Source organism: Chiloscyllium plagiosum, chromosome 2 (assembly GCF_004010195.1).
Source record: "Chiloscyllium plagiosum isolate BGI_BamShark_2017 chromosome 2, ASM401019v2, whole genome shotgun sequence".
Lineage (NCBI taxonomy): Eukaryota > Metazoa > Chordata > Chondrichthyes > Orectolobiformes > Hemiscylliidae > Chiloscyllium > Chiloscyllium plagiosum.
The window spans coordinates 34,759,307-34,785,536 of record NC_057711.1 but is presented as its reverse complement, the minus strand read 5'-3'; the positions used below and the strand labels follow the sequence as shown (position 1 = coordinate 34,785,536).

The window sequence follows — 26,230 nt, the reverse complement described above, 5'->3', positions numbered from 1 at the left end:
AAACTGGAACTGATTTCCTTGGACAAGAAAGGTTGTACAGAGATTTGATGGTGATATTCAAATGAGGTGTAGTGTGGTCAGAGTAGAGAAACAAAAGCTGTTCAAGGATCAAGATAAAGAGACCACAGTTTACAAATAATTGGCTAGAGAAGCTATGGTGACATGACAAAAATCCTTATCATTCAGTGGGTGGTTAGACTTTGAATGCATTGACCAAGTGTGATGGCAACAGATTCAATAGAGGTGGTTACAAGTGAACTGCAATATTGTCTGAACAGATAGAATATACAGGGTTATGGGGAGGAAAACATGGGAGCAGAACTACATGAATTGCTCATTTGAAGAGCTAGCACACACACACAAAGGCCAAACGGCCTCAAACTAGGCTGTGCCATTCTATAACTTTGGAAATAACTTCATCTCACAAAAAATTTACAATTTCTTTTAGGGAGACGGTTCTCTATGTCCACTTATGATATGTCACATCAGGTAGGAAAATCAATTTATTTAATGTAAAAGGAGCACTTTTTAGCAAAAATACTTCTTGCTATGACATTATTTTGTTTTAATGATTTACCTGCAGTTTGACTTCCAGGACATCTTCTCCCGGCTGAATTAATCCATCACTGATTAAGTCTATTAAGTGTAGCAGCTTTCTGTGTCCACTTCCTTTATCCTCTGGTAGAGATTCTGAATCATTCTGTTTTCCAGACAGAGTGGAAACACTCACCAAGTTGTCATTTTGAATGTTCTGGGTAACCTGAGTGGTCTTTACTGGCATAGTGCACTGATTTGTATGAACAGCATTTAACATCCCAACAGGCTGACATATACCACTCAGTTTTGCAGTGTTAGAATGCAAACTCTGTTGGTAATTCCCGACCCAACGTGATGTACTTGGCAACAATGATTTCGATTGTAATGTTATGGGTTGGATAGTACATGTCTGCCCTGAATTCTTTTGTGGAAATGTTATTACAGGTTGTGTGACAACTGATAGAAAATTAATATTTTGACTGTTATGGCAGATTTGAATTGGATTTGTGTTGACGACCTCCTTGTGATTAGCACAGGATTTTTCTGTGTTCAAGAGTGTATAATTAGTATTATTTTCAAAATTCTTTTCTACATTATTAGTTGACCGTATGGTATTCAAAAGACAATTCTGGCCAGAGGTACTGCATGCTGTTAAATTTGTGTAGTCAGTTTGTTTTGTGTTTAATGTTTCCATTTGAACATGTGATGCGTCAAGAGAATGTAGCGGCAAAGTATTTGAATTCTGTTTGTTTGACACAGATTTGGAAATACCTATTGCTGTTATATTGCTGTTACTACTTGTGCCGTTTAGCAGACAAGCACTATCAGATCTTTCATTGCGACACCCAGCTGTATTTTCTTGCAGAATATCTCTTTGATTTGTATTCTGATTGGCAGCAATACCTGTCTCACCCTGATTCAAACAAATCTGTTTTTGTATGCATTCTGGATTGGAAGATGGACAAGGTATGTATGTTTCTTTAGATGTTTCTATGGCAGAATTAGCACTCAGTTCCTCACTTTGATTCCAAACTTGTCCTTCTTTTGAGCTTGTGACGGTCCTGATGCTGCTCTCAATAGTACAAGCCAAACTTTTGGTTGGATTTACTGTATTATTTTGCTGCACTTGCTGTTTTAATTTGTAATTGCGCAACTTCTGGTCTAATGCTTTTCTTTTCCGTAGTAGATTTAGAAATCTCCTTTGTCGAGAGACTAAAGCTGTTAGTTGTTTCTGTAGTGTGCCCTGTTTGAATGATCCTGGAGATATCCTGTAAGATAAAAAATGGGAACAAACTGATACAGTTTACATGCAACATATAGTTGTTGAGAAAGGGCAGCAAGGATGTAGAACAATAGTAAATACAACCTAAATCATTTATTTTATTTTACATAAATTTATTTAATCAGTTAGTTCATATTTCCTATCATGTACAGTCCCACAACAGATGTCATCATAAATAAATAAACTCCAAAAATTAGGGCTTAGGTAAGGGTCAAAATTTAATGACGATTCTCTATCAAGTGGATGATGATAATCAAAATTATATGGCTGCTGTGCACATTATTCTCAACAACAGTTTTCATGCTATAAACTATTTTCTTTAGCAAGCTAAATTCGGAATTGATCAGATCAGGAGAAAGAATCCTCCAGTAGCACATTAGCTCACACATAGACTAGCCTTTCGAATCATTTTAATTCAACAAAATTTTAGATGTAATTTTTAATAAGTGACAGAATTTCTAATACAAAGTCAGTGTGCATACCATAATGATGCATGTGGAGATACCATGCATTAGTACCTTTGGAGTTCTCTTGTTAAATAAAATACGCAAAAAAGTTATCTGATTCATGAATACATCATTCCAAATGGAAACAAATTAATACATCAAACTGCACATGGAAGGAATAATGTACTGGTTCCAAATGAAAAAGAAACACATCTCACAGAAGATCAAAAGTCAGAGGTGCAGTAGTAGGTCATTCAGCCCACTGAGCCTTCTCCGCCATTCAATTAGACCACGGCTGGTTTGATAGTTCTCAACTTCATTTCCCTGCACCACCGCCTCTCTGGGGGAGGCAATAGTGTGGTGGGATTAGCCCTAGACTGTTAATCCAGAGACCCAGATAATGTTCTGGGAGCCCAGGTTTGTATCCCGCCATGGCAGGTGATGTAATTTGAACTCAGTAAAATTTGATCATGAATCCATTGTCGATTGTGGGGTGAACCCATCTGGTTCACTAATGACCTTTACTGAAGGAATCCATTATCCTAACCTGGTCTGGCCTACATGTGACTCCAGATCTACAGAAACGTGGTTGACTTTTAACTGCCCTTTGAGCAATTAGGCCTAGATGGACAATAAATGCTTGCTTGGCCAGTGATGCCATCATCCTGTAAATGAATTTTTAAAAAATTCCCTATAATCCTTGATTCCCCTACTGATTAAATATTAGTTTATCTCAGCCTTGAGAGTGCTTTGCTGTAAACAATTCCACAAATTCACTAATCTGTCAGTGTTATGGACCAGGCCAGACCCCCTTAAAACATTTCAAAAAGGTAGCCCTGACCCTACCTTTTCTAGTTGTTTTAAGCAGGTGTGTAGTGGATAATTCAGGAGGGATACAGGTGGTCAAAACCTCTCAGTTTTAAACAAAATAGAATTTATTTACAGAAACACAAACAAAACAGAACAGAATACAGAATAACTTAACCTATCCAAAAACCCAAAATATATTTACTTATATTTATTTATTATATTTATTTATTGGTTTAACAAAACCTCCCTTCTGTTATGCTCCATTCCCTTTGAAATAAAGGTCAACATTCCATTTACCTTCATTACTGCCTGCTGAACTTAGATGCTACCCTGTTTGTGATTCATGTAGCGTTCTGCAATATTTCACTACTTAAGAAATGGTCAGCCCTCTTTTTTCTCTACCAAAGTGCATTATATTCCACCTGCCAAGATTTTGATTAACCTCTCCATACCATTCTGAAGACTCTTTGTGTCATCCTCACCACTTGCTTTCCCATCTATTGTCACGTCATCTGGAAACCAAGTTGTAGCATATTCACTTTTCTCATCCAAGTCATGAATATATAGATGTATTGCATATAATTGTGGTCTCAGCACTTATTTCTCTAGGACTCCACTAGTTACAGGTTGCCATCCTCACAATAACTCTTTTTTCCCCCACTCTCTATCTTAATCATAGAATCCCTACAGAGTGGAAACAGGCCATTCAGCTCATCCAGTCCACACTGACTCTGCAAAGAGTATCCCACCCAGACTTACCCCAGCCCTGTAATTCCACATTTCCACTGTTAACCCACTTCACCTGTATATCCCTGGTCACTATGAGCAATTTAGCATTGCCAATTCACCTTAACCTGCCTGCACAGCTTTGGACCGCGGAAGGAAACCAGAGCACTCAGAGGAAACCCAGGCAGACAAGGGTAGAATGTGCAAACTTCACACAGACAGTTGCCCAAGGATGGAATAGAACTCAGGTCTCTGGTGCTGCAAGGCAGCAGTGCTGATCACTGAGCCACCGTGCTGTCTTCTATAAGTCAATCAATCCTCTATCCATGCTAATATATCACCTCCAAAACCATGGGCTCTTAAGTAGCCTAATGCGTGGTACCTTGTGAAATGCCTTCTGAAATCTATTTATATTATATCCCCTGCTTCTCTTTTATCTATCCGGTTTGTTACCTTGAGTCATAGAGTTCTACAGCACAGATACAGACATTTTGGTCCAACTTGCCCATGCTGACCAGATATCTACATTAATTAGATTCGCTATGTAGATTAGATTCTCAATAGTGTGGAAGCAGGCCCTTCGGCCCAACAAGTCCACACTGACCCTCCGAAGAGCAACCCACCCAGACCCATTCCCCTATATTTACCCCTTCACCTAACACTATGGGCAATTTCGCATGGCCAATTCACGTAACCTGCACATCTTTGGACTGTGGGAGGAAACCAGAGCACCTGGAGGAAACCCACGCAGACAGTTGCCTGAGTTGGGAATTGAACCTGGGTCCCTGGCACTGTGAGGCAACAGTGCTAACCACTGAGTCACCATGCCGCCCCATTTCCAGGCACTACTGGATTGTTCCCCCATTAGGCAGATTTAACAGCTCCTCTAGTAGTCCGAGATGCTGTCTCACTGCAATGATCTCTTTCTACTAGTCACAATTGCTATGTCTTAAAACCTGGAGGGATATTTGAACCAAGAATCTGGTAATTGAAAGGCATGAATGCTATCAGCTGAGCCACCACTGACGCAATAGAAATAGTACAAAATAGTAGCAGTTTGTATTTTAGGTGAATGAGGCTCCATGTTAAACAAGTATTTCAGCACGGCAAAACATTGATATTTGACTGATGTGCAATTAGCTTAGTCGTTATTGTTAGTGTTTTCCCTATGACTTGTGCATAAGGAAATGTGAATCACTAAATAGAGAGGAGATCTTCATAAATATGAAGACTTGGCCAGGATTATGTGGCCAGGATAACACAGTTTCATGGTCTGAACAAATTATTGGAGCCAGCCCAAAACCACATTCTAAGCATTGTGGATGATTGCAAACAAGAAGGTGATTATTAACTACACTTTTTTTCCAGGAACCGGTTTTTTAAAGAATATATTGTCTTTGCTCAGAAAAATCGTAAACAAAATCCACTTTGCCATTTTAAATGTATTCAGATTTGTGTGGTTCCAACAGGGTTCTAGTTCAGTTCATGTGAAAAAGAAAGAAAATGAATCAATGCAGTTAACAGAAAGTACATGCCTGGCACTCCGTCATCCAGTCTCTGAATCCAAACAACCTGAACCGACAGTGAAGGTGATCAGTGGAACTTACGTACAAGGTAAGCAACTGGCAAAACCTTTCCTTATTTATAATAGCATGTCTGCCTACGTTATTGAGCAGTATAATATCTACTCAATTACTATAAAAAGCATTTGATTTTAGCCACATTGGAATTAATTCAAGACATGGACATTTTCTATAGAAAATAGTGAGCACTTAAGCAAGGTGCAAATATATTAGATTACTTAGTGTGGTAACAGGCCCTTCAGCCCAACAAGTCTACACCGATCCACCGAAGCGCAACCTTCCCAGACCCATTCCCCTACATTTACCCCTTCACTTAACACTATGGGCAATTTCGCATGGCCAATTCACCTAACCTGCACATTTTTGGACTGGGGGAGGAAACCGGAGCACCTGGAGGAAACTCACGCAGACACGGGGAGAATGTGCAAACTCCACACAGACAGTCGCTTGAGGCATGAATTGAATCCAGGTCTCTGGCGCTGTGAGGCAGCAGTGGTAACCACTGTGCCGCCCATAAATATACAATTGTTTTGCAAAGGATTGTTAATTTTTGTTAAGCAGATACTTCATCGAAAATATCACAGGTATATTTGGATTATCAGAACATTTTAAATCAATAACATGCCCAAGAAGTACAATGCATTGCTGTAGCACAAGATTTGGTAGTAACGATCTAGCTCCATTTGCCAGCATTTGATAAATATCATTCTAAATCCATCCTGGTCATGTAACATCTAGATAGCTTTTAAATGTTGTAATTGTACCAGCCTCCTCCACTTCCTTTGCAGCTCATTCCATACATCCACTACCCCCTGCGTGAAAAGGTTGCCCCTTAGATCCCTTTTAAACCTTTCCTCTTTCATCTTAAACCAATGCCTTCTAGTTTTGGACTCGCCTACCCTTCACTATTTACCCAAGCTATGCCCCCCATCCATAAACCTCTATATGCTCACCCCTCAGAGTCCGATGCTCCATGGAAAACGGCCCTAGCCTATCCAGTCTCTCCCGATAGCTCAAAGTCTCCAACTCAGGCAACATCCTTGTAAATCTTTTCTGCACCTTTCAAGTTTAACAATATCTTTCCTATAGTAGGGACACCAGAGCTGAACGCAGAATTCCAAGAGTGACCTAATCAATGTCCTGTATAGCCTCAATATGACCTCCCAACCCCTTTACTCAGTGCTCTGACCAGTAAAGGCAAGCATACCGAATGTTTTCTTCACTACCGCCTACTTGCGACTCCACTTTCAAGGAACTATGAACCTGCACCCCAAGGTCTCGTTGTTCAGCAACACTATCCAGGACCTTACCATTAATTGTGTAAGTCCTGCTCGGATTTGTCTTACCAATATGCAACAACTCACATTTATCTAAATTAAACCCCATCTGCCACTCTTCAGCCCACTGGTTCATCCAGTCAAGATCTCACTGTACTCTGAAATAGCCTTTATCACTGTCCACTATACCACCAATTTTGGTGTCATCTACAAATTTACGAACCATAGCTCCTGTGTTCACATCCAAATCATTTATATAAAATTACAAAAAGCTGTGGACCCAGCACCAATCCGTGTTACACACCCCTGGTTACAGGTCTCTAGTATGAAATAAACCCTCAACCACCACCCTGTGTCTCCTACCATCAAGCCAATTTTTTTATCCAAATGGCTCGCTCTCTCTGGATTTCATGTGATCTAACCTTGCTAACCAGTCTACCACGCAGAACCTTGTCATATGCCTTGCAGAAGCCCATACAGCCAACATCTACCACTCTGCCTTCATCAAATCCTTTCAAAGAATTCTAGTAAATTTGTGAGACTTGATTTCCATTCATGAAGCCATGCTGACTCTGCTTGTATGTATTTTAAAATGCTCTGCTATTATATCCTTTATAATACTTGAACATTTTCCAATAACAGATATTAAGATAACTGGCCTATAGTTATCTGTTTTTCTCATCTGCTTCCATTAGCACATTAAAATAGCACTACGCATATAAAAATGCACCTATTGATATAAATGTTTCAAACAACAAAAAATAACTGGGGGATGAACAGAATGTTAATTGGCAGGTTTGACTCTAAATATGTAGGGGTCAGTAGAGAATAAGTAACTGAGTTAGGAATAACTGGAAAGCAATGAGCAACAAGACATACTGAGACCTAAAGTTAAACACTAAATTGTTATATTTTCAGGTGCCATTTGGAAACCTGACTGGAAACCAATTCACCACAAAGTAAAAGAATACGATTTAGAAGCCTTTTTCAAAATATGGGGTGTTTGAATGATTTTACATACAAAGCCATCAAAAATCTGCTTACAGGAGTTATCCTGGAACTTTGACTGAGATAGAAAGTAAAAGGCTTCAAGATTCTTTGTATACAATTATGGCTTCAGATCAATAAAGCAATGAAATTTTGGATTGTAGTCAGGAAACCAAGATAAGATAATACAATAGTGCAACAGATGGCCACACCAAGCAATCTTATCTATTAAAAAAATCAACAAATGATGATTCAAATAGACTGGAATATTAGAAAGGTACTACGGTGAATTTTCTAGGGCTCTATGGAGACATGAATGGAAACTGAGTGGATTCACAAATATCAGTGTCAATTTCAAGGCACTGATACTGGTGCTGGCAATAATAAGTAACACGGGAGAAGGTTGAGACAGGAATCCATTCTCATCCCTATTCCTATTAAAATTGTTAAAATACTCACGCTACACATGGAAGAATGGAATATTTCAGGGCCCAGAATAGGGAGCCTGTCATGCCTGCTGGAAACATCACCTCGTCCTTGTAAGTGGATCTGGAGGCAAAAGATGAGTGCATACATGGTAGAGGGTAAAAGGTGAATGGGCAGTTTGTGACTAAGCTTTGAATGTAATTGGCATTGAGGAGACAAAACAGCCAAGATCAATAAGATGGCCAGCGATGGTAAACAAAAGCTCCAGCTGACAACGAGAACAAGACTGTAAGATATTGTTCCCCATGACATGAGGGACAAAACCGTCTGCAGGAAGTCACTGTGGTCTTAAATGTCTTCATTTCTGGCACCAGACCTCAATAGCATTCTACAACACTTGCGCACATCTGTATTGCATGGGTCACATTTTACCAAAGTCTGACAGCATATTCCTTTAATAACAGGCATGCCATTGGGGGAACATAGTGCATTGCCACCTCCATCATTGGATCACTCCAGGTTCAGTGCTTCTTCAACTTCACCTATGCAACCATCAAGGCACCAAGTGATTCACCAGTCAGATCTTCCAAAAGGGAGGGTATGCAATTTCTTGATGTTCAACTGGTTTTCTTCCACATGGGCTTTCTCCATCTGTTGGCAGTGGACATGACATTTGCCTCAGGCTGCCTCAGATCTTCATTCCAACCCGTAAAGTGCAGATTGATCCTAGAAGACAACAGAGGCCCATGAAAGAATGGCTGCTAACCCCTCTACTGGAGCCCCAAACAGAGGCACAAAAGCAAAATGCCCAATGCCAACGATTCAGCAGGACATCTATTAGTGGTGAGATGGTGCAAAAATACAGATGATCTTTGCTGTATATTTAGGTAGGAAACGTTACCAAGTCTTCAATAGTTTGAACAATAATTAGTTCTCTCTCACATAATCTCTTACATTATCAGAGTGGGATATGTTACACTTTCAGATTTTAACCCTTTCAAAGACTTATACTACATCTCCTCTCAAAGTCTATGCGTATATATTTTAATATAACAATTTTTATATTTATGTATTACCTAAATCCACCAAGTCTCTGAGACCATTGATTCAATCTGTCAAGAGGCTTCACTCTCTCTGATTGTATTTTTGTCAGATTTAGAATATTGATAGTCTTTCTCTGAATTCTTGTTTCTTGACTTAGAAAGCCTTCATTGAGATTTGTCGTATCAGCTTCTTTCTGAGTTTCAGACTCAACATCTGGTTCATCAAATGTATTGACTGATTGACATTTTTGTTGAATAGAAATAAGATGTCTTCTTTTTATAGCACTTGTTGAGGTATTTACAAAATAAGATCTTTGTTGATGTTATCTCCTTGCATGACGACTCCTTATCTGCCTTGATCTTGTATCATTATGTTCCATTGGGTACATTCCTGGTACAATTTCTGTTGTTATAGTTTGTTATTGAAGCTTGTGGGCTTCAATAAGACTTCTCTGTGGCTTGCACTCAGTGATAATCTTTGACTGCTTGCCCTGGAGATAATTTTTACTGTAGAATGGAAAGTTGCATTCTGAGCTTTCTTCTGTCCATAGTTTGTGCAGACTTGATTGGATCTGTAATTTAGGAATGCTGTTTGAAACACTCCATTACTCGTTAACAATTTTTTGATACTCATTCAGCTTTACCGTTGAACTGAGTATATCATGGGGAACTTGTAAGGTGTATAAATCAAATTTTCGGCAAAGTGCAAGAAGTATTCGTTTGCAAATTGCACATTGTTATTGGAGGCAATCTGGTTAGGAATACTTTATGTAGTTGTTTCAATAGTGGACACTGCTGGCTGGACCAGCATTTATTACTTATTCATAGTTGCCCTTAAGATGCTGGAGGTGAGCTGCCTTCTTGAACAGCTTCAGTTCATTTGCTGTACATAGTTGTTAGGGAGGGAGTTCCAGGGTTTTGACCAGATTTAGTACAGGAATAGCTATATATTTCCAAGTCAGAATGGTGAGATGAGACAAACTTGCAGATGGTAGTGTTCCAATGTGTCTGTTTCCCTTGTCATTCTAGATAGTGGCTTAAGTCAGAAGTCACACAACACCAGGTTATAGTGCAACAGATTTATTCGAAATCCTAAGCTTTCATAGTGCTGCTCTTTCATCAGGTGACAATTCAACTGATGAAGGAACTGCACACGGAAAACTTGTGATTTCAAATAAACCCACTGAACTATAACCTGGTGTCATGTGATTTCTGACTTTGTCTATCCCAGTCCCAACACCGGCATAGATAGTGGCTTGTGGTGGGTTTGCAAAGTGCCATTGAGACTACAACAATCTTATTGAATTGCAGAGAAAGTCTAAAGGGACTGAGTGGCCTACTTCTACTGTGACTTATAGAGTTATAACGTCATACAGCACGGAAACAGATCCTTCGGTACAATTCGTCCATGCTGACCAAGTTTCCCAAACTAAACTAGACCCACTTGCCTGCTGTTGGCTCATATCCCTCTAAATCTTTTTTTTGTAACTGTACCTGCATCCACCACTTCCTCTGGCAGTTCATTCCACATACGAACCACTCTCTGTGTGAAAAAGTTGCCCCTCAAGTCCCTTTTAAATCATTCTCTTCTCACCTTAAAAAGATGCCCTCTAGTTTTGGGTTCTATCCTAGGGAAAATATCTTTGCTATTCTCTGTATCTATGCCCCTCATGATTTTGTAAACTTCAATAAGGTCATTCCTCAATCTCTTACGTTCTAGTGAAAAAAATCCCAGCGTATCCAGCCACTCTTTATAACTCCAACGCTCCAGTTCAGGCAACATCCCGATAAATATTTTCTGAAACCCCTCTAATTTAATAATATCTGTACTATAAGAGGGTGACCAGAACTGTGCACAGTACTCCAAAAGTGGCCTCACCAACATCCTGTACAACTGCAACATGGTGTTGCAACTCCTATACTCAATGTACTGAGCAATGAAGGCTCGCATGTTAAATGCCTTCTTAACCACCTTTCAGTTTTATTGGTCAAAGACTGTCCAGCTAGTACATTTTATTGAAGAAACAGTTTTTCACATTCACACATCTATTTGACTTTGATGAGTTCGTTCAGTAAAAAGTGCTCTGGCTGTTAAAAAGTTAGAAATTTAGTTTAAAAAAAGAAGCTGGTGACCTAATTACAATTTGACTTTTAGTTACCAAGCATATCCAAGGAACTGCTTCATTGGCCTGAAATGCACCCAGGTGAAGTAGACAGGATGACACTGGGACCTCAACCAGTTATCACTTTCAGAAAAATTAACTCTGCATACATCTTCCCCTAACTGTTAAAACTCCCTTTTGTGTGCTTGGTTATTAATAATATCAGCTACTGAGCAATCTGCCTATTTTTGTCTGCAAACAAAATATAAGCACTTGATGGAAATTGAACAATTTCAGGTCAAAATTGTGTTTGATCTTCTGTGTAAAATGAGCTGTGTGGAAGCAGGCTCACATTTCAGTCCCAATTGATATGAATATAATTTTTTCATTGTCAATAACTTATGCTGTTGTTTACATGGCTGCATTACTAAACAGAAGGAGAGTTGAAGGCTGTCACCAGAAAGAAAAAGGTTATTTGAAAATATCAATTTATAAAGTGGTAGCATGGAAAAATTGAATTATATACAAAGTAGATTCACATTACTGGCAAAATAATAGAAATGATGCATTGACTCCAATTTCACTTAAAAACCTTGTATGCTCATTTGAAATTTCATTTGTCCCTGTAAATGCTTTCTTTTCCAGCTACCTACCAGTATAATTAGCAATGTACAATAGTATCTTTTCATGCACAAGATAACAAATGTATAATTTAATCAAATAGTAAACAATAAGACATGTTTATTGGAAAGTTTGGCACTGATCCATGATCAATGTTTCACGATCCTTGGTGAGGTGAACTCCCTCTGTTTCACCTTTCTTCTCAACCTGATGGCAGATTTCGATTCACACTGCCACAGTCTCCACCATGTGTAGGGAAAGGAGACAGGTCCCAATCTACCCCAGCTGGAACAAAAAGCGAAAACTCCTGTGTTATTGGCAGCACTCTGATCCATACCAGCTGTCCAACCAATGGAGCTTCCTTGACCTCCGAATTGTTCAGGCAACATACACTCTTACATGCATTTTGTAGCCTGGAGCAATAGTGATGATAGAGTCTTCAATTTCTTTCTATAATTTATCTGATCAGGAATCTGTTCCACACTTATTGCATACCATTGATGTATGTTACAAGGGTTTACGTTTGTTACTTAATCTTTTTAGTTGTGTACTGAATGTGTCTTCCTTGATCATGGACTTAAAACCCAAGTGTCTGGCTCAGAGGCAAGGATGTTACCCACTGCATCACAAGATGTCTTCTGTGTCAGAATACTCACCAATAAATACTTTTTCATTCATTAAAACCTTTTCTTTTGTTAACTGTCTACCTTGAATTAAATTCTACAATATTTTGTGGTAGATTTAATGCATTAGCATTTCTGCTCCAAATGTCTGCAAGACAGCAGCATAAATCAGCCATGTACACATAATCAGCATAACCACATAACCTATTTTTGCATTTAGTTAAACAAACGGACAGGTAAACTGCAGTTTATCACAGAATACTCACCATCACACTTTTAATGCATTTAGTTTTACAATTTGAACCTTACCTAATTTTTTTCACAAGATCTTCCTTTTCAGCCTTATGTTTCGTAAGTACTTCATTTAAAACCTTCTGTACCTGGGACAACTCCAGCTCAAACTGAGCTGTTCAAACAAACAAAGCAGATTATTCAATCTGATGAAATCTATACTATGCTTTGCTGACACTTATCTATTTTATGTCACTGTGATAGGAACCCCATAAAAATTGTACAAGTTTACGAATCGAATGTATTATTGAACCCCATTATGCTGGATTTACAAGCTTTTCATCGTCCTCCCCAGAAAAATCTAATAGCAAATACAAACAGAAAAGTTTTCTGGAAATGTATAGTAAATGTAATTTGCCCAGAGTATTGCAGACAAACTAGGACATTTTTTTTCAGAAGCTCATCATATCATTCCAGGCTGGTGTTAACACAAACGACTTTCTAATACATCAGAGTTCATGCAGAACCATTCAGCTCCTGAAGCAAAGCACACAGCAGAAGAAGCCTAGTACTGTTTCTGTCCCATATTTTAGTGTCACACATTCTTTGGAGGACAACTGGAGTATTTGTTGCACCAACACTAGATTAGATTGTATACACCATACATCAAATATTTGACAGAGGGAAGGATTGAGGTCACATATATTGTACACAGGAACATTAAAAGCAAGCAAACAATCAATCCCCACGTTAGGTACAATTAAAAAAAAAATTATTTTAGGGGATGTGGGAATTCTTGCAAACACAGCATTTGTTGCCCATTCCCAATTGGAAAGGTGAGATGAGTCACTTTCTTAAAATGCTTCTGTCTGCCTGGTGTAGGTACAGCCAAATTGCAGGGTGTTTCAGGATATAGTTCCAAATCAGATTAATGCTTGTAGAACTTGTAGGTGCTGGTGTCTCTGTGCATCTGCAGCCCTTGTATTTTTGTAACGCACAGATTGTGGGTTTGGAACGTGTAGTTGAAGGTGTGTTACTACAGCGCTTCTTGTAGATGGTACACAGCTCTGCCACTTTGCATCAGTGGAGGTGGGGGGGGGTAATGAATGTGTAAATTGTTGATGCAATGCTGATTGGTGGGCTGGGATGTCCCGAATGGTGTTAAACTTCTTGAATGTTGTTGGAAGTCACACTCATCCAGGCAAGTGAGCAGACTTTTGGGAGTCAGGAGGTGAGTTAGTTTGCTGCAAAATTCCCAATTGCTGACCTCCTCTTTTAGCCATGGTATTCTTATGGTCAATGATAACTCCTAGGATGTGGACTATAGGCTATTCAGAGATGGTAATGCCATTGAATGTCAAGGTTAGATTCTGTTTTGTTGGAGATGGTCATTGCCTAGTAATTGTGTGGCATGATCATACAGTTAGATCATGGCTGATCTGCATTTTCTGACAATTACATATCATTACTTCATACATATTGATATCCATATTCAGCATAAATAGCTGGTTTATATGGCTGATCTGGTTAAATTTCTGCTCACTGGTAACTTTAAGATATAAATGGTGGGAATTTGGCAAAGATTATTGGTACTGCATGGTCAAAGTCAGACTTGAGGTCAAGGCAAAATCAATTTGATTGCATTTCTGGAATCGAACACAGTTTGTCAAAGTCTGTATCGAAATGTGGACCTGAGGTGTTTTCTCAGATAGTGTTGCTGTGAGCCAAGCAGTGGATCCTAAATAAATCTTAAACAACCAACAAAAAATCAGAAATGAAACCAGCTGCAAATGCAATGAAATAGAGTAAAAAAAAAGCTGAATAAACAGTACTGAAATTTTAAAAACTGATTTTAAGGATATAATATGGAAAGTGACTGAAAATATCCTTACGGAAAAACATGTTTAAAGGATTACTTAGCAAGTTAAGTGGACTTCTGGCAATGGTCACAGAAAACAGTGCCAATAAGTATTTCTAATTTTTAAACGCTTGATGTACATATCAGATATATATCACACAAATACAATTCGCCTCGACACAAAATCTTGTGGAACGATTTTCTCCAAATATTAGTTCTAAGACCTGTTTGCCTGATTCTTCACCCCTCATTCACCTGAAAGGTATTCATGATTTGGAGACACCGGTGTTGGACTGGGGTGTACAAAGTTAAAAATCACACAACACCTGGTTATAGTCCAACAGGTCAATTTGGAAGCACTAGCTTTCGGAGCACTGTTGATAATCACCTGATGAAGGAGCAGCACTCCGAAAGCCAGGGCTTCCAAACAAACCTGTTGGACTATAACCTGGTGTTGTGCGATTTTTAACTGAATGGTATTGGCTTCAAAATATGTTCTCAAGTAACTGACTACATAATTAGACCATGGAAATACAACATAGTGTTCTATGTCTGGTGATTCCTAGTCCCTATTCTAGTTTAAAAGAAATATAATATTTTGGTTTCAGCCATCTTTTTCTGATGACCCATTTCAGTTGTTCATCACCCTTTTGATTCTGAAATTCAGCTTCTGATATTTATCCTGAGCATGATCTTCATCATCCTGAACATATGTTATCATTACGTATCTGAAAGTTTGGAGACAATTTTGGTTTTTCAGCATTTTCAACAGGATCTGGTGCAGTACCAAGAAAAAGGTTCACAACCTTACCAGGTGCAGGGAAGGGACAATGAGCATTTGTTCAGGTTTTGCACACCGGCAATTATGACAGAAGTACCTGACAGACCTAAGATATAAATGGACTCATCTGAGCCAGTGGAAGTCCCTGATAGTAAGTTGACCACAAGGATGAACGACTATTCACAAAGAAATAAATAACTATTGCAAAACAGCATTATAACCAGGGATAGGGATATTCCGGGTAACTACAGACCAGTGAGCCTGACGTCAGTGGTGGGAAAATTACTGGAGAAGGTACTGAGGGATAGGATCCATTTATATTTAGAAAAGAATGGGCTTACCAGTGATAGGCAACATGGTTTTGTGCGGGGGAGATCATGCCTTACCAACTTAATACCGTGTACAGTTCTGGTCGCCACATTACCAAGAGGATGTGGACGCTTTGGAGAGGGTGCAGAGAAGGTTTACGAGGATGTTGCCTGGTATGGAAGGTGCTATGAAGAGAGGTTGAGTAGGTTAGGTTTATTTCATTAGAAATAGGAGATTCAGGGGGGACCTGATTGTGGTTTACAAAATCATGAAGGATGGATAGAGACAAGCTTTTTCCCAGGGTGAAGGATTCAATAACGAGAGGTCACTCTTTCAAGGTGAGAGGTGGAAAGTTTAAGGGGGATACACGCTGCAAGTACTTCACACAAAGGGTGGTCGGCGTTTGGAACGCGTTGCCAGCAGAGGTGGTAGAGGCAGGCACAGTAGATTCATTTAAGGTGCATCTGGACATATGCATGAGTAGGTGGGGAGCAGAGGGATACAGATGCTTAGGAATTAAGAGACAGGTTTAGACAGTTGATTTGGATTGGCTCAGGCTTGGAGGGCTGAAGGGCCTGTTCCTGGCCTGTAAATTTTCTTTGTTCTTTGTTATAACCAAATGTAAGTTCAGATAAGAAATTTGAAAGGATTCCTACAGACCTTTGTCTCCAGGCTAATCTAATCTCTGCCAATCCCTCATAGTGGAAAATAGTACAGCTTTGAAAATGACTAGCCTTTGTGAAATGGATAACTAACTGAGTTGCTGGCACTCAACCCTATAATTAAATTGACTCTGTCCCCAGTAATCGAGATGGAAGTCACAAGAATATTACAGTAACTGAGTAGTTCCAACTTGCTGCACTTTTGTTTGTGTAATGGTGTCATGATATTTGTCCTCCAATCAGAAACTTATACAAATAATCTCACAACAAAATACATAAGTCCAATTATAACTGCACCTTACAGGAAACTCAGTTCAATAATTGACAAGTAATACTTTTATTGGAATGAGTAGACATTTCATATATTCTTACACTTTCTGGGTTACCTCTACACTTGTGCACAGCATGTGACCTTGAAACTCTTGCCCAATTTCCTTAGATACTTTTCTGTTGCTACTTCAGATATTGTTGGGAGTGAGGATTGGAGAAGGTATTTCAATGCTCATTTGGATACTCAAACGCTTTGAAGCAATACTGTGCCTGTTTTGCTTGCAATATGTAAGCAGTCTTAGTCAGGCTGATTGTGATGAATGCTTGTACATTGTACTGCTTTTAATGATAGCTTTTAGAAGCGCGGAATTTTTATAGTCTGAATTCTTTCAGAAACATTGAATTCTTTAATAGGTGCCACATATGATGGAGATACTACAGAGAGTTACTGTTGAAAAATTATCAAAATGCATTTAAAAACAGGCCAATGTCCTAATGTCCAAATTACCTATGGAACCACAAATCCTGGTATCTTACCCCGAAAGCCAAAGTAACACTGGTGTAAGCTCAAAGGGTATAGCATAAATTTCTTTCTGTAGCCTTTCTGCCTGGTTATATATTTCACCAGCTATCCTCACAACCATGGCCAATACCACCAACAACGCCTTTCTCCTCTGGCATCTATTTATTCTTCAAGCATCATAAGCTGAGGCCATACTGCTGGCTGCCCCTTTAGTATTATCAACATGTACCAACACCCTGTTTCTCCCTCAGACACCTTCCATTCTTCCAATCCTCAGCATCTACACTGAGTGACTTCTCAATCTCCTTCAATAATTCCTGCCTCGAATTCAACACCATTGAACTCTTTTTTCATTAAGCTCTTGTGCTCACTTAACTTTTCCCTTCAAACAAATTATTCCCCCCATATCTATCACCATTTCCCCAACGTTGTGAGCTAATAGTCTCTTTAGTCAAATAGTTTTGATCACTGTTGAGCAATTTCTTATGAATCTTACCACTCAACTCTGCTTATACATTTCAATTATTATTTTTTCTAAAGGTTCCCACAAAATTCTGTCTCCCATGCTGCTAACAACTCCATTTTTAAACTTTGTTTGGTCTTTCATTCACCAAGATGCCATACAGCCAGAGGTGATTTGCTCAACCACACTCTCACTTCCATCCTTGAAGTGCTTGTCCCCTATCTTGATTTATTAAACCAGCAAAGCTCCCATCTTCAGTTCTGTAACTGGAGAACTGCAGGCATAAGTATATCCTACAAACTCTGAGTTTACCTATCCAACACCAGATAGGTTGAAATATGTAAAAATCCAACAGGGCCTCACTCTCATTTATCATAACCACCTACTACACAAAGATTACCCCAGAGAATGATGGCAAATCCAGCTTCTTTTTGTCATTATCAAGATTCTCCTGAAACCCCTCCACCCTACTACCTCCACCCTCACCTCTAACAAGTTAATGGAACTGTTCATGAAAAAGATCATATGCTCAGCTGCCTCTCATTTCATTTCAGCCTTCAGCCAAACCTTTACCACATTACCCTATTGCTCTACTAGAATACAAATCCCTCTCGAGATTCTCCTTCATGCCTTTTCCAAGTTTATATTAGACTTGTTCCCGTAATCCCATTTCCGATAGATTAATTCAAATCATCTTGTTAGCCAAGATTGTAAAAGATTCCTTCTTCTTAAGCATTCATATTTTTCATGATTGTTATCATTACTCATTCCCTCAGCCTTTACTCTGCAGTTCACCATAAGCTACTGCTCCAGTCTCACCTTGTTTTCCTCTCCAAGGTCTTTATATTATCTACCAACTGCACATCAACAAAGTGAAGAACAATATTTTCTTTGACTATAATACATTACCTCTCCTTATTCACTTAACTTTAGTATAGTTTTTGACATGGTTAATCACAAAGTCTCAATTGTACATCAGCTTTCATGGTCTTTCACAAGCCTTTGAGATTCAAATTTACTGACCTGCGTTTTCATGCTCCTTGAGTTTACATTTCATCATCCTTTCTTCCTTCATTTCTATTTCATTCAATGTCATTGTAATTGACTCATGCTGTAAAATATACTGAAAAAACAAATAGCGTTGTTCACTAGCATATAAAATACATAAGACCTGTACTCTTTGCCAGACCACTTCAATAAAATATTCATATTTATCAAATGTTCAATGTACTTGCTGTGGTACTTACATTGGGTGGGCTCTCTAAGTCCTTTGCATTGTGTAAAGGTGGTGGAATTTGCTTATCATCACAAGAGGCACAGTTGTCATTTGAAGGACCTGTAAAATACATAACAGATGACTACTTGGAGAAACATCAAACTTACATTGACCAAATAATTATCTTTGTTTTCTTGACAGAGGAGGCTGTAATCCAACCAGACTTGCCCAATATCACCCTTTACAAGGCGGTTTTATATTTATTACACTCGCATACTGTAATTTAAAAAAAGTTAAATAGCAAAAAGAATGTAAAAAATTTTCACCTTTCATCAGTATCCACAAGGTCCATGCTATCATCCCAAATGAGCCTCACTGACAATGCAGAATTCCCTTATGGAACCCCTCTCCTCTGATGCTAATCAATTTTGCCCACTCTCTATAGGCAGAAGTACTTACCAGGACATTCCAGAATGCCTGGCAAGGTGCCATCTTTGAAAGGCAGTTGTGCATCTGGTAAAGGGCCATGCTTTCTGGAGCTGCCCAGCAAGGTTTGTGACTTTGCCACTGAAATGGCAGATAAGGGGAAATTGATATCCTGCTTTGCAGACGGGTTATGGTGGATGGAGTAGTACAGAGGACAAGTGTTCTTATCCCTCAGGATTGGCAGAAGAGTCAACAACACTAGATCCTGCCGGTTTGGTCTGAGGTTGCCATCCTATACAGTGGAGCCTCCATAGACCAGAGAAGTGCCCAGCAACTCAAAAAGAAAGTCAATAACCTTCTCTGCTGTGCCAGGATAAGTACACTATATCCTTTCTGATACCTCACACTTATTCTATCTCTGCTACTTTCACCATGACTCATGCTCCATCATTCTCCTTGTCATATGCAACATCTTCCCTTGCTTGCTCTCAGCCATTTAATTCCCCAAGACAATGGATGCTTTCCATATCTCTACTCACTCACTTAGGACAGCTCACAACTTGCCTTTCCACCATCAGCACTAACAACTGTGGCAGTCACTTGCACCTCACTCAATCCCTCCCTTTGTCTCATGCCATGAGAAAATGGCTCACAATAATATTTGACTTCTCACCCCCTGCAAGGACAGGATCCTGACTGTGACCATCCCAAATAGTTGACTGTCCATGCCCGAGCTGCTGGACACATAGTGCTGGGAATCCCTCCCTGAAGAGTGGTTTTCTTGACTTGACTGAGGACTACTCCCTTAGGCTTTGAGATATGGCCATTGCTAGCATATTTGCAGCCATCATTGCTAGTACATGATGCAGATGTGAAATTGTCATAGCATGACAAGCTTACTGGCTTTGAGGTATTGCTCAAAGGCAAGGTGGAACAGAAGGAATGTGAACATGTTAGCTATGGCTGAGGGAGCAAAGCACAGCAAGACGAGGCAGAGAAAAGATGCTAAATTGCATTGATTTGAATCAATGTGAGTGAATTCTAAGACAGGAAATGTGATCCCTGAGATGCAGCCTGGTCCTATTCATAGGACAGCTGCCTGGGCCTGCACACAAAGTGTCTTGGCAGCAGCATTTGCAATGAAAGAAAGAATCAAGCTGAAGTTTCAAGATAACTACACTGACTTTCATGTTGGGAATTCTCAAAGTCTACTTTCTATCCAGTAGGTGCGAGAATGGAAAACTGTATATTAATGAGGCAAACTTAGATAGTAATTAGAAAATGATAATGGGTGAGCCATGCAAATGGGCCTCTCATAGCTCACTAGCGAGAATCTCATCTTGTCACTTTGGAAAATGGGACTTTCTGTTCTTAATGTCAAGAAGGTACTTACTTAACTTCTCACCTGAATTTCTCCAATTTCTCACCACAGACCATACCATGCAGAAAGATTCCAATCATTAACCCCATTTTAGTTTCCACAAATATTGCAAGCCTTGTTTAATATTTCCTATATTTTCTACCTTTTTTCTTTCAGATTGTCAGCATTATGTTTTGCTTTTGTGGTTACAATAAACATTTCTGACATTAGATTCTTCTAAACCACACTGATCACAGGTCTTCACAAATTCATCAAACAAATAAAGAATTCCCAATTTATAAAAGACAGGACATTAACCACTTCCCACATCAAAAATTATGCCATTCGACAGAATGCAGGATATTTCCCAGGTGCCAAGACTTGCAATAGTATATGGCACCCATTAATTGCACATACCCTGGTGCAGAGCATCCATCTCCTGACCACCAAAGTGCACTGCTGTCCTTTGCAAGAAATGCCTGAAAGTTCTAAACAGGAAAATATTCACAACCAACTCAAATGTACAATAGCTTGTCTGTTTTACTAACAGTGAAACAGGTATTCGGGGCATTATTCTCTTCCACTGCAAACACCCTGATTTCATTTTGTTTCTTATAGCTTGGTAAAAGCTGACAAAGTTTTAAAAAAAACATGTAAGCAATTACAGCTAAGTACATTGCCAAATCTACTTGGATGTTTTCCCGGACGTTGAACTGCATGACTTCTCGTATGCAGTGATCAGTCATTTCCAACAACATGTCAGTACAGGGTTGGCTATGAAGAGGAGTGATTTGATTATTCTGTGTTTTAACTCCTCCATTGGTAATTATCTACCAGGCGCATAGATTGAGGTATATTTTAGCAGATGGAAAAATAATTGCTGAGTCTTAATGTTGTTTGGTTCTTCACAATGGAAATCTAACACCTGACTATGCAATCATAAATGACACGAGAGCATAAAGTTTCTCATTGCGGTGACCAAGAAAAGTTGTTGCTTTGTGCAGCAACTGAACTTTGTTTCATTCGCACAAACATAGGCAAACTAGGAGGTAAAAAGTAGTGAACAAAAACATGTTTATAATATTGGACAGAAAGTGAAAGATTGGGACATGCATGATAGATAAAGGAAGACTGAACAGTGTGCCCTGAGAAAGAGTGGGGTATCTCTGACAACTTCTGAATTTTTGCATTGAACTAAGAACACACTGGTGCCAAGAATCAATTCTAACCAATATTAATGGTAAACATATTCTGCAAATTCCTCCTCATCTATCTTATCTGGGTGACTCCTTATTATGAGATTATACCTTCTGGTCCTAGATTCTCCACAAGACCCGTAAAATTCTTTTAATAAAGTTGCTTCTCATTTTTCAAAATGCTAATAAGCACAGACCCAATCTACTCAACCTGTTTAAATAATACCCCTCCGTACTTCTGATCAAATTAGAGAACCTTCTCTGGACTGTCTCCAATGCTAGCCTATTCCACTATGCATTCCACTAATTATAAATTGCCGTCATGAAAATGATCCTCTTACCCTAAATATCTATCTTCTATTAGTTAGTCAAACCTCTATCCATGCCAATACATACACTCATCATCATGAGTTCTTATCTTATTAAGCAGCCCAACCTCTAGGCTTGTAATCTCTGGATTCTCCCTGTGCCGTGTGCTAGGAGATTAGAAATAGGAAGATAATACAGATGAACGCGGCGCTAAAGAGGGAAGACATCAGGCAGCTGGATCATTGAGATCTCTTCCATTACAGGAGGGTGGCACCTAAATTAGAGGGGTGCCAATATTCTTGCAGGGCCATTTGCTAGGGCCATTCAAGAGAGTTTTAACTAGTATAGTGTGGTGGGTAACCAAAGCAGTGGGTCAGCATGAGGAGGGATTGAGGAGAAGTTACAGTTTTAGAAGTTACAGGCAAGTAACTATAATTAGAAGAACAGGCAGGACCATGTTAATGGTGGTCCAAAGTATAATTATTTTAATGCAAAAAGTATAACAGATAAGATAGAGGAGTTTAGAGGCTAGATCAGTACATGGAACTACAATGTTGTAGCCATTAGAGAAACTTGGTTGACAGAAGGGCAGGATTGGCAGCTTAACGTTTCAGGGTTTAGATTTTTCAGGCATGATAAGGAGGGATGTATAAGGGGTGGGAGAGATGTGAGTCCGCCGATTTCTCAGCAACATACCCAAACAAGCAGACAAAATGTGTCCAGAAACCCTAGCCACTCTTCCCTACATCAAAGACATCTTTGAAATGAACTGCCAGACTACTCAGATCCCTTGTCATCATGGTAGCCCACAAACCCCACCAACACACTAAAACAGCAGCTCATTTTGAAAGACCCTATACAGAAAAAAGATGCAAAACGAATATCATTTACAAAATATCATGCAGGAACTGTAACAAACACTACATTGGACAAACAGACAGAAAACTAGCTACCAGGATACATGAACATCAACTAGCCACAAAACATGACCCTCTCTCACTATTATTCTTACATACAGATAAGGAAGGACACCACTTCAACTGGAACAACACATCTATCCTAGGGCAAGCGAAACAGAGACACGCACAAGAATTCCTAGAAGCATGGCATTCCAACCGGAACTCTATCAACAAACACATTGACTTGGACCCCATTTACCACCCCCTGAGAAAAATAACAGGAAATAACATCACCATAGGAAATGATGTCACCACAGGAAATGACAGCACTGACCCAAGGAACCCCAAACATACAAAGAGAAAGCAGGAAACACAAGCAGTGCTTTGTCCGGAGGCTCACTGAAGATGTTACCTAGTATGGTGCCAAAATGTCTGAAAATGAACTTTCCAGCTCAGCGAGCAAACCTACATCCAGAATTGTTGTAGTAGGTGATTTTTAATTTCCTCAATATTGACTGGGACTCCCTTAGTGCTGGGCTTGGATGGGGCAGAATTTGTCAAGTGCATCTAGGAAAGTTTCTTCAAATAATATGTGAACAGTCCAAATTGGGAAGGGGACATACTAGACCTTGTATTGGGGAAGGGAGGGCATTTTGGGATTATACTTCTGCATGTTTTAAGATTGCTATGGAGAAGGGTAAGACTGATCCTTGGGCGAAAGTGCTGAACTGGGGTAAGGCAAAATTATACCTGTATGAGGCAGGAACTGGTTAATTTAGACCGGGGTGGCTGATTGAGGGTAAATACACATCTGACATTTGGGAATTTATTAAAGGCCAGTTGATCATAATTCAGGATCAGCACAGTCCTGTGAGGTTAAAATATAAAGATGGCAAGATTTGGGAACCCTGAATGACAAAAGATGTTGGAAGCTTCATCAAAAAAGAAAAAGGAAGTATCTATAAGGCTGTTAAGATTAGAGAGGGGTATTCTAAGGCATGATGATATTAAGAAAGAGGAAGTGTTGGGTGCCTTGAAAAACATTAAGGCAGATAGGTCTCGAGTGCCTGATGGAATCTATCCCAGGATATTGATGGAGGCAAGGGAGGAAATTGCTGAGGCTTTGACAATGGTTTTTGTATTTTCTTTCGCCAGAGATTAGGTTCCAGAAGACTGTAGAAGAGACTTGTTTGAGAATGGCAACAGGGATAATTCAGGAAATTATAGTCTGGTGAGCCTTACATCAGTAAAATGGAAATTATTGGAGAAGATTTTTAGGGATAGGATTTACTGGCATTTGGAAATGAATAGGGATGATCAGTAAACCTTTTTGCTGGAAGGTCTTGTCTCACGAATTTGATTGAGTTTTTTGAAGAAGTGTCAGATGAATGACGTGGCTAGGGCAGGGGATGTTGTCTGCATGGACCTTGCTAAGGTCCCTTGTTGTAGGCTGGACTAGAAGATCAAGTCACATGGGATCTATAGTGAGTTGGTAAATTGAACACAAAATTGGCTTAGTCATAGAAGACACAGGCTAATTGAGGAGGGCTGTTTTTCTGACTGGAGGTCTGCAGCCATGGGTTTTCCACAAGAATCAGTGCTGGAACCTCTGATGTTTATAATTTAAATGATTTGTTTTAAAATGTAGGTGATCGGATTAGTAAGTTTACAGATGACATGAAAATTGCAAGAATTATGAATGGTGAGAAAGGTTGGCAAAGGATGTAGTAGGATATAGATAATTGGAAAGCTGAGCAGAGAAATGGCAAATGGAGTTTAATTTGGACAAGTGTAAGGTGATGCATTTTGGGAGGTCAAATGCAAGAGGCAAGTATTCATAAATAGCAGGACATTTATGAGCATTGATATATAGAGAGATCCTGGGTGCAAGTCCATAGATCTCTGAAAGTGGCAATCTAAGTGGATAAATTTGTAAAGAAGGCATACACCAAGTTTGCCTTCATTGGTCAGGGCACTGAATATAAAAATTGAGCAAGTCATGTTGCAGCTGTATAAAATTTACAATAAGCCACTTTTGGAGTATTGGGCACTGGAAGGATGTGAAGGCTTTGGAGAGGATGCAAAATAGGTTTACCAAGATGTTGCCTGGATTGAAGTGTATTAGCTGTAAGGAAAGGTTAGACAAACTTGCATTGTCTTTGATAGAATGTTGAAATTTGAGGGGTGACCTAATATAAGTACAGTAGTCCTCCTGTACCTGCGGGGGATACATTCCAAGACCTACCGCGGAAGCCCGAAACTGCGGATAGGTGCAAACCCATTCATTTAAATAGGAATGTCCCTTCCTGGCAGCCTCCTGGTCCCTGGTTCTCGAACATTTCCTTTTATACGTCCAGGTTGTGGTAAACCGTGGGTAACTGAAACCATGGTAACCTGACCCATGGATTCAGAGGTCGCCCTGTATATAGAATTATGAAGCATGGATACGGTTGAAAGTGACAGTCTTTTTCCCAGGGTGGAAATGTAAAATACTAGGAGGCATAGGTTTAAGGTGAGAAAGGGAAAGGTTATAGGAGATGAGCAAGGCATGATTTTATACAGAGAGTGGTAGGTGCCTGAAATATGAGTCGGGGAAAGTGGTAAAAGCAGATAAATAGCAACATTTACGAGGCATTTAGGCAGAAACGTGAGCAGGCAGAGAATAGCAGGATGCAGACCACGTGCAGGCAACTGAGATTAGCTTAGAATGGCATCATGGTTGATGCAGGCATGGTGGAACAAAGGGACTGTTTCTGTTCTATCCCGTTCTATGTTCTAATAGTCGGTACGTCATGAAATGCCTTTTGGAAATCTGAATTTATTAGATCTACTGGTTTCCCTTTATTGATCCTGCTTGTTACCTTCTCAAAAGCATTCTAATAAATTTGTCAGACATAATTTCCCCTTCACAGAACCATGTTGATTCTGCTTGATTAAATGCTCTGCTATTACATCCTTCACAATTGACTCTCACATTTTCTTAATAATGGATGTTAAGCCAATTGGCTTATAGTTACTTGTTTTCTGCTTCTTTCCCTTTTTGAATGAGGGTGCTAAATTTGCAGAAAAGAGATAAAGTTAAACAGATTTTTAAAAAAGTAAAAATGGAGCATGATTGCAATTATATGAACTTGAGCTGATGTGAAGAAATGAGATTGACTCAATTTGATTTGTACACAGAATTTTCACTTTGTACTTAAATTTAATGAAGAGCATTTTGACTCATGATCATAAAAAGATTAACGCGATCTTTAGAGAATTTTA

The 26,230-nt window shown here is 39.3% G+C and overlaps 1 protein-coding gene across 1 annotated transcript in view; it reads right to left on the bottom strand.

Annotated features, from left to right (window-relative positions):
• The window catches only part of LOC122556192 (ankyrin repeat domain-containing protein 31-like), a 193,113-nt gene that overhangs the window by 15,281 nt on the left and 151,602 nt on the right, over window positions 1-26,230 (bottom strand). Inside the window, exons 23-27 of the mRNA XM_043702735.1 lie at window positions 18,808-18,896; window positions 18,584-18,683; window positions 12,773-12,869; window positions 8,108-8,197; window positions 578-1,805 (exon numbers count right to left, since the gene is read on the bottom strand). Coding sequence (XP_043558670.1) covers window positions 578-1,805; window positions 8,108-8,197; window positions 12,773-12,869; window positions 18,584-18,683; window positions 18,808-18,896 — 1,604 coding nt within the window. The remainder of the gene's footprint in view (window positions 1-577; window positions 1,806-8,107; window positions 8,198-12,772; window positions 12,870-18,583; window positions 18,684-18,807; window positions 18,897-26,230) is intronic.